Source organism: Rissa tridactyla, chromosome Z (genome assembly GCF_028500815.1).
Source record: "Rissa tridactyla isolate bRisTri1 chromosome Z, bRisTri1.patW.cur.20221130, whole genome shotgun sequence".
Taxonomy (NCBI): Eukaryota; Metazoa; Chordata; class Aves; order Charadriiformes; family Laridae; genus Rissa; species Rissa tridactyla.
The window spans coordinates 35,599,392-35,615,586 of record NC_071497.1 but is presented as its reverse complement, the minus strand read 5'-3'; the positions used below and the strand labels follow the sequence as shown (position 1 = coordinate 35,615,586).

At 45.9% G+C, this 16,195-nt stretch overlaps 1 protein-coding gene across 1 annotated transcript; it reads left to right on the top strand.

The window, feature by feature from the left end:
- Nucleotides 1-3,061: 3,061 nt before the first annotated feature.
- Nucleotides 3,062-16,150, top strand: TRIM14 (tripartite motif containing 14). The gene is made up of 6 exons (XM_054186126.1): nucleotides 3,062-3,258; nucleotides 7,185-7,280; nucleotides 8,180-8,413; nucleotides 9,485-9,647; nucleotides 10,885-10,977; nucleotides 14,545-16,150. The coding sequence occupies exons 1-6, from the start codon at nucleotides 3,076-3,078 to the stop codon at nucleotides 15,078-15,080; spliced, it is 1,305 nt and encodes a 434-aa protein (XP_054042101.1). The 5' UTR covers nucleotides 3,062-3,075; the 3' UTR covers nucleotides 15,081-16,150.
- Nucleotides 16,151-16,195: the final 45 nt, after the last annotated feature.

Sequence of the window (16,195 nt, the reverse complement as noted above, 5' to 3'; positions counted from 1 at the left end):
ACGTTAAAACACAGAGAGTATTCTGTGACAGTAAAATTGGGAACTTAAAAATTTTATTTGTTCTTCAGGAAAATAAAACTTGAACGTAAAAACTGAACTGATGTAGCACTACTAAGATACTTTCTAATCTATTGTAAAGTTAGATTACTTAAAAATATACCGACACACACAAGAGATTACAGAAGATTCACTGGACCCAGATTGTTTCCCTGCACGATCCCTCTGCAAATAGTTAACCCTGAGGAAAACCAAAACAAATTCTGATTTCTGCAATAAAAATTCTTTCTCTTCTCAAGCCAGAGGGAAGGGTGGCTTCTATTGAAAGCACCCCAGTTTGACATAGGATTCTTGGCTTCAGCCTTATTTAACATTCACCCCTTGTGTGGCAGGGATTCAAAGCTGTTTAGTGCCTACAGATGTTGTGTAACTGCCATTTCAAATTACAGTCCTCAATGTCTTCGCCCAAGTGGTGATTCAGGTGGGGTTTTTTTTGTAGATGGCCAAAAAAAATGTCCTGATCCTCACCAGAACCTGTAAATTGTACACGAAAACAGACTTCACTCCTCCCTTTCACCCCTACACTCGAGTACGAAGATGGAGTCAGAGTAATTTTCTGTACAAAGAAATAGAGAATGCTATAGCTAAACGAAAGCCAGGACTCTGTGCGCTGCATGCTGCCGGCTCCACACACAAACTTTGCAAAAATGCACCCCTAGCTCACAGAAGGCTTACGAGATCCAAAGTCAAGAGAAGAAAAGTACTGTTTCACCTCAAAAGTAACAGGTGAAGACTCAACCCTATTCTGACCCCACCAGCCCACCTCGCCCTTCTTCCCCAACAGGCCTTCAGGATGAGATGGTGCTGACCCAGGAAAACATTACATCTTCCTGTTTTCTTCTTGATTTAACACTGCTTCTCCCCACTGCCTGTGCTGGAGGATAATTCTTCTTGGCCAAGAACAGCCCCAGGCATGCTCTGAGATACTTAAGCCCTGTTTTGAAAGCTTAACGGGGTTCACTCCAGAAGGCTGAACGTGGGAGCTGCATGCAAAGAGCAGGGTCTCTCCTGCTCTTCTGACCTCTCACAGCCACAGAGCAGCAGCATTTTCTCACAGTGTTAGACAGTAAAGCACTGGGGTGAAAGTACATCTGATTTTAGTGCCTGATATCAGCACCTGACTATCCAGTAGCATTTATGCAAACATTTCAACTTCACTGCAACTCTTTCCTCTAAAGTAAACAATTAAAGACACTTAAAAAGCCCAGAGAGCCTAGCTCAGTAAGCTCGTTTGCAGTCACATGTGGAATGGGAAATAATGCCCTAGGTACCAATAACTTCCAAATTCTAACACAGCAGGTCACAGGCCTCAATAATGTCCTTACAGACAAACTGATGATGTCGGATGTTTGCATAGGTAGACTTCCAAAGTGGATGGAAAACTGCCTGAACTGCAAGGCACTAAGTGTGATCACTAGATGTACAAAGTCCGGGTGGTAGCTGGATACTACTGCCATTCCTCAGGGATCGATGCTGAGCCCAGTGTTCTTGAATGTTCGTATCAACAACAGGATGGAATATGCCCTTAGGGAGTTTGCTGTGATCACAAACCAGGAGGGGGTGGAGCAGGGGATGAGGAATGACAGCGTGGCAGGTATGGCCACTCTTCTGAAGGACTGTGACATGCTGCAGAAATGCAGCAGCATGAACCTCTCGAAGATCAGGGCAGGCTTCTGGGTTTATCGAACCCGTGAAGTAACCCTACAGCAATTAAGGCTGAAGGCCAACAACTTTGCCAGAAAAGGAACCAGGGTCCAGGGCTGAGTATCTTCCAGCAGTGTGGCCCTGTGGTGAGGCAGACCAGCCACACACTTCCCTGGACAAGACGCACATTGACTCCCTTAAGCAAACCCTCCTGCAGAAGCTACCAAGACAGTAATGGAGCTGAAGCACAGCATGTCCAAAAAGACATGGAAGGAACTGGGCTTGTTCAGCCTCCAGGAGAGGGCTCAGCACTGTTTGCAGCTCCCTTTATGGGAGCAGGTAGAGAAGAAAACACAACTCTCCTTGGAAGGGCACAGTGAAACACGGCACAAGTGGTAATGAGAAAAATGTTGATTCAACACTGGAAAAAGTTTTTATTGTAAGGATGGTCAAACATCAGAACAGGGTCCCAAGGAGCCTGTGAAATCCTCAACTTCACTAATTTTAAAGCAGCCGCTAGCACTTTTTGGGGGATGTGGGGGTGAGGCGGTGGATGGTGGTGAATGATCTCCATATAGCTCTAACAATCCTTGTGATTCCATGACTCCAGCATGGGGTCCATATAAGGCATTTTTGGAGAAAGTCTCTCTAAATCCCCGATTATCTCAGGAGCACTTTGGCAGGCACGAGATTCCGCCTGCTTTCAGTGGGATTTCCCTTGCTCCTCAGCATTGCACACCTTTGTGTATTAATACATATACTGACTCTCAAACCTCTCAAACTTTCTACCAAAATGCCTGTTTTAAAAACATCTTCATATTTTTTCACATTTCCTTTTTTTTTTTTTTTTGACAATATTCTGCATTGCTTTTATTCACAGCAAGAAACAAGCAGATAAAAAATAACCTTCCGAATTTGGTCAAATGTAGCCCAGAGTTTTGGCCAAAGAAATCAAGCATGCCAACTTAAAAAGCATGAGCATTTCATTTCCATTTCTATAAACGAGGCGTTACGGAGGACAAAAGAATCTAACCGAAAAAACAGAAAAGTGATAAAACTCCTGACGGGCCCAAGCGTTTTGCTCAGCCATAAACCCGAGTGCATTCCTCACCGGCGCGGCCGGAGCTCCACAGAGCGCTCCACCTTCCACCTCGGGCACCCCACGACGGCGGCTGCCGGCGCTCGCCGCTCCCCCGCCGCTGCCCCCCCGGCGCACCGGCCGCCCGACGCGGCTCCCGCCGCCCCACCGGCGTTCACCGCCCGCCAAGCGCAGCCCCCCCGCGCGCCCGCCGCCCGCGCGCCTCCCGCCGCCAGCCGGGCACGGCCCGGCGTCCCCGCCCGCGCCCCGCCCGCCCCGCGTCCGCCGCCGCCGCCATGGCGCAGGAGCAGCCGTGGGTGCCGGCCCCGGGTCCGCGGGTGTGCGGGCTCCACGCGGGGCGGCCGGTGGAGCTGTTCTGCGAGGACTGCGGGCGCTGCGTCTGCGCCCTCTGCCCGGCCCTGGGACCGCACCGCGGGCACCGCGCCTGCCTCCTGCCACACGCCGTCCGCCGCAAGCAGGTGAGCGCCGCGGGCGGACACGGGGCGACCTCCCCGGGGAAGCCCGGCCCGGCCCGGCTCGACCTCCGCCTCCCGCCCGGCCCCGGCGGGCCGCCGCGGCGGGGACTTTTTCTTCGGTGGGGACCGGGGGGACGGGGCTGGGATATAACCAGGGGCTGGGGGGAGCACGGGGCACGGAGCTGGAGCAAACATCTTCCTTGTTGGGTTGAGTGTCTTGCCGGTTTGTAACTCCTTTCTGGGATTTGTGCGGCTGGGTTTTGCTTTTCCAGGGTGGGAGGGTGGCAGCTGCCAGCATTAGTGGAATGGACACAGTAGGCAGAGTACCTTCAGCCTTCGACCTTGCTTTGCTTGCTTTGCAAATAGCTTGCGGAGCTCTGGTTTTGTTGTCACATCAACTTTGTAGGCGGTACTGGCTAGCAGAACAAAGTTTCTGTACTTCTATAAGTGCTTTATAAATCCCGTGTGGACAGGGGTATGCTGTCCCCGCAGAAGGACAGGGTTTATGCATGAGAGGAAGAGAGTTATCCAGCCGCACCCCAAGCACACACATTACAGGAGCTTAAGTCAAGGGGCAGTGGGGAGGTGACATTGACTGTCACGTCACAAGCAGCAGCTTTTTCTCCTCAGACCTCGTGTAGGGAATCGGAGGTGTTTGGTTGCCCTGGGGGACTTGTTTTCATTGCCGGGCTGGAAGTACCTTGGATGAGAAGAAGACAGAAACATGGATACCACAGGAGAATGGGAAAGGCCATTTCTGTTTATTCCCTTCCCCCATTGTGGTAGCTTGATGGACCACCGTGAGTCCCCATGCACAGAGCCTGTTCTCTGAAAGCTCCTTGGGGATGGGGAGCAGGGGTTGTTGTGGCTGGCTGCAACCCTGGCAGGCTGCAAAGCACCACAGGGCTGCCTGCTCACTCCCCCTGCCTTGCCCAGTGGGACAGGGGAAGAGGGAAGGAAGAATAAAACCAAGAAAACTCGTCGGTTTGGATAAAAATAGTTTAATAAGCAAGGGAGAAGTGAAAGAAGAGAGAAAGAGAACAAAACAAGCCATGCGAAGGCAATCACTCACCACCTCCCATGGGTAGACCAGTTCCTGAGCCAAAGATGGCTAACCCAGCTAAAGCCCCTCCTCTCCATTTTTTTGCTGAGCCTGACATTACAAGGCTTGTTATATCTTTGGTTAGTTTGGGTCATCTGCCTGCTTGGGCCCCCTCCCAACCTCTTGTGAACTCACTGTCTCAGCCACAGCCAGCCCAGGGGTTCTTCCCCAAGCTTTTTTTATTCATTCCAGTTTAGCTGTCCATCGAGCAGCCCCAGGAGGTTTTGCAAGCTTGCCCAGTACTTCCTGTTCATGCTTTGTTTACCCTGGAGGGCCTGCCAGGAGGCTTGCTGAAGCCTGCATGCTGTGTTGTTAAGCTTGTGAAGCTTAAGAAGTAGTAACATGTTCAGAAGCTTTTTTTTTTCCTCTCTCTCTCTACAATTTGAGAGAGCTCCTTCCCACTCCTTCCCACTCCTTCCCTGGTATTTTGGAGCAGTGCTACTAAGGAAGTTTCAGAGTTCCCACAGATCGTGAGCAGATGCACAGGTCATGCTAAATTCCTCTGGCATTTTATTGCAGTTCATGTTAGAGAGCAGTACAGGTGCAGAGGGCAGTGCGCTAGGCTGCGAGCAAACAGCAGCGCAGCGGAAAGACCATTGGAGATGTCAGAGTAACTCAGAGCACTGTTCTTGCTTGCTGGTTGGAGTACGAAGTATCCCTCCAACAGCTGGGAACTCACCACAGTGTTTGCATTCCCTTCGTGACAGCCAGGGCAATGTGTGGATGCAGGTACTGCACTGTGGCAACTTGATTTTAGCAAGGGTAAAGTGCACAAAGCATCGAGTTGTGCTGGTTCCCTGGGGATCCGTTGGACACAGGGAAGCAGATGCTATTGGTAACTAGTTATTTGTGCCAACACAGGAAGTAAGCAGGGCAGAAAGTTTGGTCCCCCTGTGACACTCAGTCCCTAGGAAGTCTCTGCTGACATCTGCTGGCTTCGGGCTGCAGAGGTTTCAGGCACAAACTGTCAAAAGTATTCGTAGCCTAAGAGATCATATTTTGACTAGTGATTTTGTTTTCTGGGAGCAGTTATTCCGTGCAGCCCTTGTGATGTGACGTCAACCAGGCAGCGTGTGAGAATCTTCCCCTGTGCTTTTAGCAAATCCTAGCGGTGGATGCTAAGAAGAAATGAGAACCATTACGTGTGGTCCATCAGCTGGTTCATCCCTGGGTCTGAGGTTTTATAAAATCATCTGGAAGGTCACTCCCTGTGCTCCTGAAGGCAGGACATAGGATCAGCATGCTGTGCACTTGATATGTGTCCTGTGAGCGTGACTGGAGCTAGAAGTCTCATCTCTCCGAAATCCTTGTTTTTATACAATGTTTTCACTTGTGTGAGTTGGGGCATCCAAGCAGTCCCTAAAGGAACGTTTTTGGAGTTAGTTCCTTATGGTGAATGACACGGGTGGCCTGTCAGTGTTGCAGACGCAGTGTCTCCACTGCTAGGAAGCAGCTCTTGCGTTTACCTCTGTAAAGAAAGTAATGCTTAACCAGAAATGCTTGAGGATGGCATAAGTATTTGCATATGATCACTGTTGTGAGGGATTGAGTGCCAGAGGTGATGTGTTTGGCAAGCAGACAAGGGAGATTAGGTTTTGCTCTGTGGTTTTTGTCTGCAAAATAAATTGAGGAACACTGATACCTAGGAGAACTCCTGAGTCTTCAAGTGGTGCAGAACCCTTCTGGTCCTTCAGGGACAGGTCTGGAAAACTGTGTCTGGAATGGATGGCATAACATGAGTGTCATGAGAACATTTATCTGCTTGCATGGATGTGGCTGTGCCAAGGGACTTCCAGATGCAAAATCTGTGGCTTTTGCTGGGAGCCCATTTTCTTCTGACGCTATCATAATCAAATGAAAAATTGCATGTGTTTTCAAAGGAGGCATATGTCAGAAATGCAAAGTGTTGCCCTTGAAGCAAAGCTTATGCTCAGTTTGTCAACCCTGCAGAGCTTAAATGCCATGCTGACCTGGGGATGTTGCAGCGAGCTGGTACACGTGTATGCAGATGCTCTTGACTGGGTCCCAGCTGCAGAACAGGACACTGATAACAGCTGCAGCTCTGGACCTAACTAATATTTACCGAGAGGCTCTCTTATATCACAGTAGGGCACTGAGAGCATGGGGCAGCGTTGCCTGGATCTTTCGTGGTACTAATGACAAAAATGTATCACCAAGAGCACCAAGTCTGTTCAACCTGCCAGACAGAGGACAGCTGATTGCAGAGGGCTGCGGGTGAGAAACCGTGTGGCTGGACACAGCAGAACATTGCCTGTGCTGTGCTGCTGCAGTGCATCTCAGGCCATGCCACAAGTATCACAGATACTGCGATTACCAGCCAAGCTGATGGTACCTGTTGTTGCAGGCATTCAGACTCCAGCATCACTGTAGTGACAGTGGGGTATTTCTGATTGTCTTTTGTATACTGGGAAGCATCCGGAACATTCACTGGATTTTGACGCTAGATGGAGCCTCCCACTGATCCTCTGAATAAAAGTACTTTGTTAGCTGCCCTTCAGATTCTAAATGCATGTAGTCTTGAAATGCACAGTGCCATAGATTTAAAGATGAAAATGTTTTTTTCACCACAGGTTTCCCTGCTTCTCAAGAAGGTGGTACTAATTCGCACAGCTTTTGAATCTTACCAGTATAACCACCAGGAGCAGCTGAAATCCTTATGTTTCATCACTACTGGCCTTAATAAGCCTCATAAACTGAGTGTTTTGGTGACATACTCCCATATATAAAAAGGAAGCTGGATATTGATTTCTGGTTTTTACGGATGTTGTTATGAAATCGTGTTTTATTTTGCTTCATTGCTGTGTAGGAACTCATGGCATCATGTTTGAAGAATCTAGAAGAGAGAAAAGAGCAAGAAGCTGGTAACAGAAGGAGCATAGAGCAGGCTGCTAATGATCTGAAGGTAAAGCGTGATTTGCTTCTCCACTGCATGGTCATTTTCCAAGGAGAAACATTTTGCTTTCTCTGTAGCTATTCAAAGACCCAGGCAGCTACTGCTTCTCATGAAAAAAGTGTATTCCCCGTATCTATCACAACATATTACTATCAAAGGGAGAGAAGAGGGAGAGAGTCCCCAAAGGCCTGGCCCTCACTCCCTGATCAGCTGAACATCTCTGGAAGAGCAATGTTGAAATTTTTGTGCAGTGGAATACTAAATAGCCCCAGCCTCATACGTTATTTTGGCTTCACTGCTCTAAGTTGCATTGCTCTGGACTGCATTATTGAATAGCCTGACTTCAGAGTTAAGTAAACACAAGAACAGCTCTATTTGTTCTGTCTTGAGAATGGGAATGTATGCTAAGCTCCACCTCATTTATAGAGCATGAAATGGCTTTTGGTCTAAGGAGCATCTCTAAGCATCTCTGTTACAGAAACATCAGAAGGAGCTGGAGGGAACTCTATGAGGTTTGGGACATTGCAGTTTGATATCACTTCATTTCGGAGGCTTTCTTTTCCTAGCAGCTCCCCATCCCTAGCTTGCTTTTAAAGGGGGCAAAGTGTTGCTACCAGAGGACCAGGTCTGCTGCTTGTAGCAGTTAGTACCTGTCCCTGTTATATGCCAGCTGAAAAAAGTGTTTTCTGCATAAATAAGCATCTTGCAACCTCAAGCTTTTCCATCCAGGACATCAGCAGATAAATCCTGGCGCCACTCCATTGAGGGGTAAACACCTGTTTGTCAAGAGTTGCAGCAGATCAGTAAGATTCAACCGAAATGTAATATTGAAAGCCTGGGAGAGAAATGCCTGAAATGTTTATGGTCTGTTAAGTACTGGGGGGAACGCTCTTCTGCTTCATCTATAGGAACATGCCATTATAAGCAAAAGGCAGCTGTCAGACACAGTGACTGAACTCCATTTACTGCTTCGGGATGAGGAGAGTCTGGCAAAAAACTTAATTGATGAAAAGACTCAGCAAGCCCTGGAAGCACATGATCGTCAGTTGAAGTCCTGTCAAGAAAAGCTTGCAGCCCTGGACACCTTCTCACGTCGAATCAGACAAATACAACAGGACAGTGATCCTATTCAGTTGCTGGAGGTGGTATTGTATGGTCTCTTTCTACCTCTTATCCTTATAGTTCCTGGTAAACTGCTATCGTGATCTCCTCTGTAGATCCTTCTGTATGTGAGCAACGTCTTTCTCACTGCATTTTAATGTTCTTTTTGTTGGTATTTTGGTGAAGCAGTTTCGTTCCTGATTTTTGAGCTGTTAGGTCTTTCTGCTATGGCATTGATTTAAAGTCTGTATGAAATTCATGATAATTTTAAGCATATATGGAACAGCGTTATATGTGTCTCTTAATCCTAAAGACAAATGCTATATCAGGTCTTTCTTTGTGCAGTGTAATATGAAGGTCCGAGGAAAGGCAGCCCTCTTGGGAACCTTTGCCTAATTTCTTTAATTACAAGAGATCCTAATCACCCTGAGCAGTAGCCATCATTTTACTGGAGGGGGCAATGTTTTCTTTTTTACCTACAGATAAATGTCAACCTCTTTTTCCTAATGATCTTCTTCACCTTCCTTGGGAAGAGTGTGTTGTTGTGTTCTTATGCCCTGACAGAAGCCAAAGGATGCCATTCTTCATGGGAAGGCCCGTGGTGCTTTTTTACATCCTTGCAACTTAGCAGACTCGAGAGTTTGCATTGTTGTGAGTGATACAGCCCTGGCATTCTGCTGTGTGTGCTAGCAACATACCTCCACGTGGGAAGCTGCTCTTCGTGGGTTTGGAGAGATTTTTTTGTAGGAGAGATTGGATTTTATTCTTCAATTCACTTTTAAAACTTAGTGGTTTGATTTTGACATTGTTGGGGTTTCCCACAAAGGGTTAAACTCTTTCCCATCTTGGAGTGTCCTGGAGGGACCTGTTTTAACCAGGACTGCTGGGTTCTCTGTATCTGGGGTAGCCCCTGGCTCTACAGGCAGGAGGAGCTAATGAACAGGCCAATGAGCTAATAGGCAGGCTGAACACAGCAAGGCTTGCCTATTACACCCCGTATGTTTCCCCAGTGATGGAGCTGTCCTTGCTCTGTGGTGTGTGGGAGCTGGGAGGGAAGAGTCCGTTCATGTCACTGTCTCTACTAATTGTTGAATTTGGCTTTCTGCCCTCAGAAGTACACAGAAATCGAAAAGGAAATGCAGGAGCCCAGGCGCCTGTTAGAACAGTGGCATCCAACGCCTCTCTCGTTTGAGCACATACTTAACCATTATAAGCACTTTGTGAAAGTTCTTCAGTCCATTCTACAGAAACCACTAGAAAACCGGCTTAAAGAAGGTACCTGGAAGAGTGCTGTGAATTTTGCTTTCTCCTGATCCCCTTTTAAACAAAGTGTGGTCTGTAAGTAAGAGCAGGACTTTTTACCAAATCAGGTGAAAACAGCAGCTTTTCAGGCATGGCTACTGTTCTCTGACAGCATTGGTGTAATGTTGCTATAGCAGGGGTGATTTAGGAATGTAAGAGGTTTCTCTTTCAACTCTGAAGACGGCCTTTTGTGCCTTAAACCTTGTCTGATGCTTTTTTCCAGCTCTGTCAGTTATTTCAATGCAGCTTATTTTTTCCTGCAAAGCTTGTCTTGCGTATAGCCTTAGACCATCACATCCACACAACGTAGCTGTTCTCTCCTTTCAGTCACTGTTGGGTGTAAGTGCTCTGGCAGGACATTTGGCAGGCATGGAACATAGGGTACCTGTAAAATTGGAAAAGTTTTTCTAATTGATACACTTGATGATCTTTCTGTCTCAGGCAGTCTGAAAAATTCTAGGGTTTTTGGTACTTTAAAGGTGGGTTGACATGTTCTGCTTAGAGCTCCTTTTGTCTTCGAGCTGGTATTTTATCCTTAAGTGACCTTTGGCATGATTAAGGCAAGGAGTTTCCAAATGGGACATAGAGCCACAAAGCCAAATAACCACGGGGAAGCCCTGTGAGTTACAGGTGAGCAGGGCAAACACCGGCCATCACATTTCACCCAGCTACCTTTTTAATAATCCCTTTTCTGAGAGTTGCCACCAAGAACATTCTAGCAGGGTGCTGGGGAAAATGGTCAGACGAGATCTGAAACGCCACTGCAGGATGTGTGGAGAATTGCTAGACAGTACTGTGCAGGTGCTCTGTAGCTAGCATCTTCAGCTGCCTGACAGTTCTCATTTGATAGCGGGTGCTTTTTGAGGAGTGGGAGGTGCTTACGTGGGGTTGTCCTCGATTGTGTAGTTCCTTGGCAACACTGGGATCCAGCATCTCCATGCTGTCCAAAGAGCATAAGGTTAAAAGCATACGGAGCAAGTAGCCCTTCCCCAGCAAAAGTAACACAGTTTGTCCCATGAAGTTGGAAAGTGGAGTGTGACTGTATGACTTTCCCCAGGACATGGGTGGAATTCACACCAAAGAGGCAAAACCTGAATACCCTGTCCAGCAAAATTGTCCATGGTGTTTTATTTTTAAAATCTTCTTGAGAGTACAGCTGTATTCTTCCACTGGCAGTCTCCCTAAACTGTCCCTTTCCATCTCTGCCCAGATATTTTCAGTAGCCTTAATGCCACTGCAAAGAAGGAGCCTGGAGCAGTGTTGAAAACCATGTCTCCTGTTGATCGGTTGCTTTTCTTAAAACGTAAGTATGGTTGAACAAAAGTTAGAAGCACTCTGAACACTTATGGCTCAACAATTGAAACAGTTAATGCTGAGACTACCTTAAAATGGTATCTTAAAGGGGTTCCAATGTTTACAGTGTTTGCGAGGAGCAAGTGCTCGATGCGGCCTGAAAAGTCATTACCATTTTCTGTACCTCAGGTTGGGAAAGAAATTTTACTGTCTGTCTGTGAAATCTTGATCCTGTGTTTTTATTCAGAACTGCCAGTGTGTGAGTCAGGTAGTACCTAATTTAGTTTTGAAGACTTTTCTATTTTCCAGATCACTGCGGCCTATTTTTAATTATATGTCCACCATGTAATATGTTAAGGGTCAATCTACAGGTGATCATTTCTTCTGGTGTTGGTAGGAAAGATGTACAGTGAATAGGTTTCATCTCTCTGATGGGAAGTTAATGGACATTTCCTGTGGCCTGCAGCAGATGAGGGCTGTTTTTAATCTCAAAGCAATTTCCTATTACCATGGTACCTGGTGGCAAAGGCCTGTTGTAGGAGAAGGTCTGTTTTCCGGTCTGGATCCAGCCCAGTGGAGGCAATGACTGTGGCCAAGTTGGAGACTTGACTTCTGGCTGTTACTCAGTAGGAAGGGCAAGGGAGAAGTACTGTGCTGTCAGTGTGTGTTAGATGCTGTCCCTGCACCTATAGGTTGGTGTTTTCCAAGAGGGGTATTTTTCAGTGTTGTCACCTTGTCTTGTTTCTCTTGCTCTCCTGAGTGAGCATCTAAGTCCAAACGCCGCAACTTTTTCATTCCAAACAGGTTATCTCAACTGGAGATGACCAAACAGGTGTTGCACTTGTAAGTACAGCAGGTGTTAAGGAATCAGGAATGCAGCAAGCCAAAGCCTGTCTTCTCGGCTGTGGTGTCATGGGTCTTTCCCCACTTGTGCCATTTTGTGCTGCAGCATCCAGACTGAGTCAGTCACTCTGTAGCGGAACCTGTTGTTAAAAGGGTGCAAGGACAGGTGGTCCACGCCACTGAGCACTTGCTAATAAGAGAGCATGGCAGCAGCATTTGGCTGGCAGCGAACTAGGCTTCTGCGCTTCATAAATGCCCATCTGTATCTGCTCCAGGCTGCCTCTTGATGGGATACATGGAGAAAGCACTGTATTTGCTTCACACGTGAGCACTTCAGGGCTGAAAAGACAGTTTCTCAACTCTGTTAAAGCTAAATACTACAAACCATCTAATTTAGAAAGATGTGCAACTGCTCACGGGCCAGTGAAATCGACAAACCTTGGTCATAAATATTTGGACTTAAAGTCACTTAAAATTTTCATAACTTAGGAAAAGTGGAAGAATTGCAGTCCAAACAACTCTAGCTATTTTGCATTATTTTCCTAGTCAAGTTCACATTTATGCTTCCAAACATTAGCACCTGGATGCCCTTCGGTACTTGGGATTTTGTCTTTTTTTTTTCTTTAAAGCAATGGAGATATTTCCATTTGCTTGAGATGTAGTAGTTACGCATTTTATGAAAATCTAGGTTTTCAGGTAGATTTGACTGACAGACAGCACTGCTTATTTGCACAGCTTTTCAAGTGCTTACTGGAAAAAGCAGACACTGAATCCAGGCCTTTTAAATCCTCCCTACTTTAAGTGTCTTTTGGTCTCGGTGTCACCTGTGTTCTGTACAGACTTAGCATCCCCATTGTTTACCTGCTGGGAGTGACTTGGAACAAAGACTAACAACAGTCAGTCATTCAGAAGATAGAATCCTGTAGCGTGCTGTTTTAACGGCATGAATAATTTCTGTTTCTTGTCTTTTGTCACCAAATATGCACATAGATGTGACTTAGAGCCTATTCAGACCGCATGAATGCCAATACAGGCTTCTCTGACCGAAGTATAGTGGAGATCACAACAATTAAGATGCGTGAGAGGTACCCCTGTGGTGGTATGCTTTTGGAAGTTTTAATGTTGCTTACAGACGTAATACCAAAATTAAAATCACAGAGGCTTTATTTTTGCTTAGAAAATGGTGATGCTTCAGTTAACACTCGCTGCATGTACAGTGCTATTTGCTTCTCCATTTTATTGCGGTGTACAGGTGCGGATTGCAGGGGGCAGAGTGTTGGCAGTGGGCTCTCCAGCACCACGACACGCGTTTCACACATCAGCGACTCTCTCTGCGTGTCTTTGCCTCAAACGAAGCAACTGCTTCCTTTCTGGTACCCAGGTGCTGCGTGCAGTGATGCTACCCACATGAAGATGATCTGTTAGTTAGGCTCTGCGTATAAAACAACCGATAGTGGTGCATCACTGGCTCCTGTAGTTAAAACACAGCTGATTTTAGGGGCCACAGCAAGGCAAGGAGGAGACATGGGGTCCAGCGGTACCTTATAGTCACAATGCACGTGCACTACTTTATTTTCTGAAACATTACGGACACGTGTAGAGAGTAAGCCTTCGTTGCAATTCACTGTGCAGTGAATGGACCCTCAATGCGAGATGTCGGTTCTCTCATGTGGGCACTGAAACAGGCCACAGTGCCGGTGCTCTTTCACAGTGAATCGTGGGAGACCTTACTTAGCCTTCCCTGCTCATGGCATGGAATTTTGGGAGTAACAGGACACAGAGTGCAGTGGAGTGGTTTACGCATTGCTCTGATGGCAGAGGAGGGGATTCCAGCCTGAATGAAAACAGCTTCTGGGCTTTGGACTATGGAATATGCCAGCTAGCCCACATCAGACATATTTAATTTATGGGAGACGGTTCTATGTGAGAACACAGGAGAGGAAATAGCAACAAATTCAAATAAGTGACAAATTAATTCAGTTGCAAAGACAGATTTCTCTCATACAGCAACCTGCTGTGTAATTACCTTTCATTTCTAAGTTCAACACTGAGGAGCAAGGAAAATATTTAAGTTCTTGTTTGAATGCATCTGTTGCCCCATTTTGTGTTCATTTAGTACTATGCTGCCAGCAAAGCACTGTGAAAGACTGTTACTCTGTTGAGATCAGAGGTCTAAACATGTAGTTCAGATATGCAACACTGCAGAGAAATCAAAGAAGTCTGGATTTTAAAATATTATAAACACTGTTGTTCCTTTGCAATGTACATGATGCTGCTGCTCAGTGCTGTGGTGCCTTTATGAGAAACAGACTGCTAGTGCATCTTCAAATGGCATTTCAGTGGAATAGGATCTCAGAACCCAAGAGTCCGCTCAAGTGCTCTCTAAAACCCTTAGGCCCTAATCCCACTAGAAGTCTCCAAGTATTCCACATACAGCAGAAGCTCTCTGTGTTTGTTCCCTACCTAGCTGTATTCATCTTCTAATTTGTGAACAATGCATATACTGACTTACATATTTGTCTTCTATTGACCTGGTTTAAAGCCTATGCAACTTTAAAGCATCAGTGCATCTAAATAGAGCAGTGCTTTCTATTAAAAATATGTTTTTCCTTGCCAAAACTGCAGATTCCAAGACACAGCCAGCCGTGGGCTCCTTTGCAGTTTTTTTTATAACTTGTACTTCTTTCAAGAGTCATGATCAATGTAGTAAGTATGTTTATGGTTTTGACTGCAGATGCAAGATCACCAACGTGGGAATATGACAGCCTTCACCCAAGGCTGAAATTGTCTGAGGATCGTCTTGTGGTAAGCTGTAATTGGAGGAGGCTATTTTACCCTTGTGGTCCCCAGAGATTCGATAAACTATGGCAAGTGCTAAGCAGAGATGCGTTCCTGTCTGGGAGCCATTACTGGGAAGTTGATCTGCTTCATGCCGGAGCCGGGTGGTGGATCGGCGCAGCCTACCCTTCCATTGGCAGGAAAGGAGACTCTGAAACCTGTCGACTGGGCTGGAATAGAGCATCTTGGTGCCTTAAGAAGTTTGATTTTGAGTACTGGGCATTTCACAAGGGGGAGAGAACCCCCATCCTGGTAGAAGATGATCCTGATCGCATTGGCATTTTTCTGGATTATGAAGCAGGAATCCTTTCATTCTACAATGTTACTGATGGCATGGCTCATCTGCACACCTTCCGCTGCAAGTTCACAGAACCAGTTTACCCAGCCTTGAGGCTCTGGGAAGGGTCCATTGGAATATGCAAACTAACATAAGGAACAAAGCAAAATAAAGCCTACTATTTCATGTTTTTACTATGAAAGCCACTATAGCAATCATCTATGTGAATTAATCTCTGTCCTAAGAAAGTTGTAACTATGCTGCTTTTAGAAGGTTAACAGTTAAATTCAAGAAAACCAACAGTAATTTTTAATATAGATGCATTTTTCAATGGGGGAACGTGATCTGGCTCTTATAAATGATGTCAATGTACCACCTAAAGTGCCATATATAATATTTTTAATACTTTTTTCAACTGGCAAAATGGAAAAAGTCTGGTTGAAAGGAGCATATTACAACTCAGATTTGAACCTGGATATTGCCATCTTTTTTTATTAACCCCCTCCCGTCATTTTCCTGGAGAGGCTGCAATTGTGTATGGTAGGAGGTTTAGTTTGGTTCAAGCTTCAATTTCATATATTGCACATTGTTATAACTGAGGTCAGATTTGGATAATAAATACGGTAAATGAATTAGGTCATACTTAAGTACACCTTGGAAAAATCGACTGTTGGAAAGGTCCCTTCAAGTAAAACTGAAGTACAAGCTTCTGTAGCCACACTTAATAGCCATTAGCTGGTCTTACTTGCAATAGAGACTCTGAACTGGGCTTCTGGGTGGCCTTATTGCCACACAGAGTGGAAACGGTTGTGTACCACCCCCAGTAGAAGATGAAATACCTGGAGGACCTACAGGCACAATAAAAACTCTAGGTCAGTGTGGCACTTGTGCTTAATTTATTTTTGTGTCCCATTTGCAAAGGGTCTTTAACTGCAGCTGGATGAAGATATGCTCACATAAAACTAGGAGAGTCAACTTGCAAGTTTCTGTATAAGGATCATTTTTTTCCCCCCACTACATTAATTAAAAGTCCTGGAAATTTTTGGAGGCTATGTTTACAGCAGCCCCTAGGATCAGCCCTGCTGGAAAGAAGAACCACTGCTACTCGAAGCAGGTCGTGTAATCTTAGCGTTCAAATACTAAAGGTCCTGGAATCATCTCCAGTGCTGGCAAAGGCAAGGTCTGACCGCAGGCTGAAATGCAGAAACAACAGCTTTTTTTATAAGCTAAATTTATTTTTCAAATTTGAAATAAAAAAAAAAAAAATCTT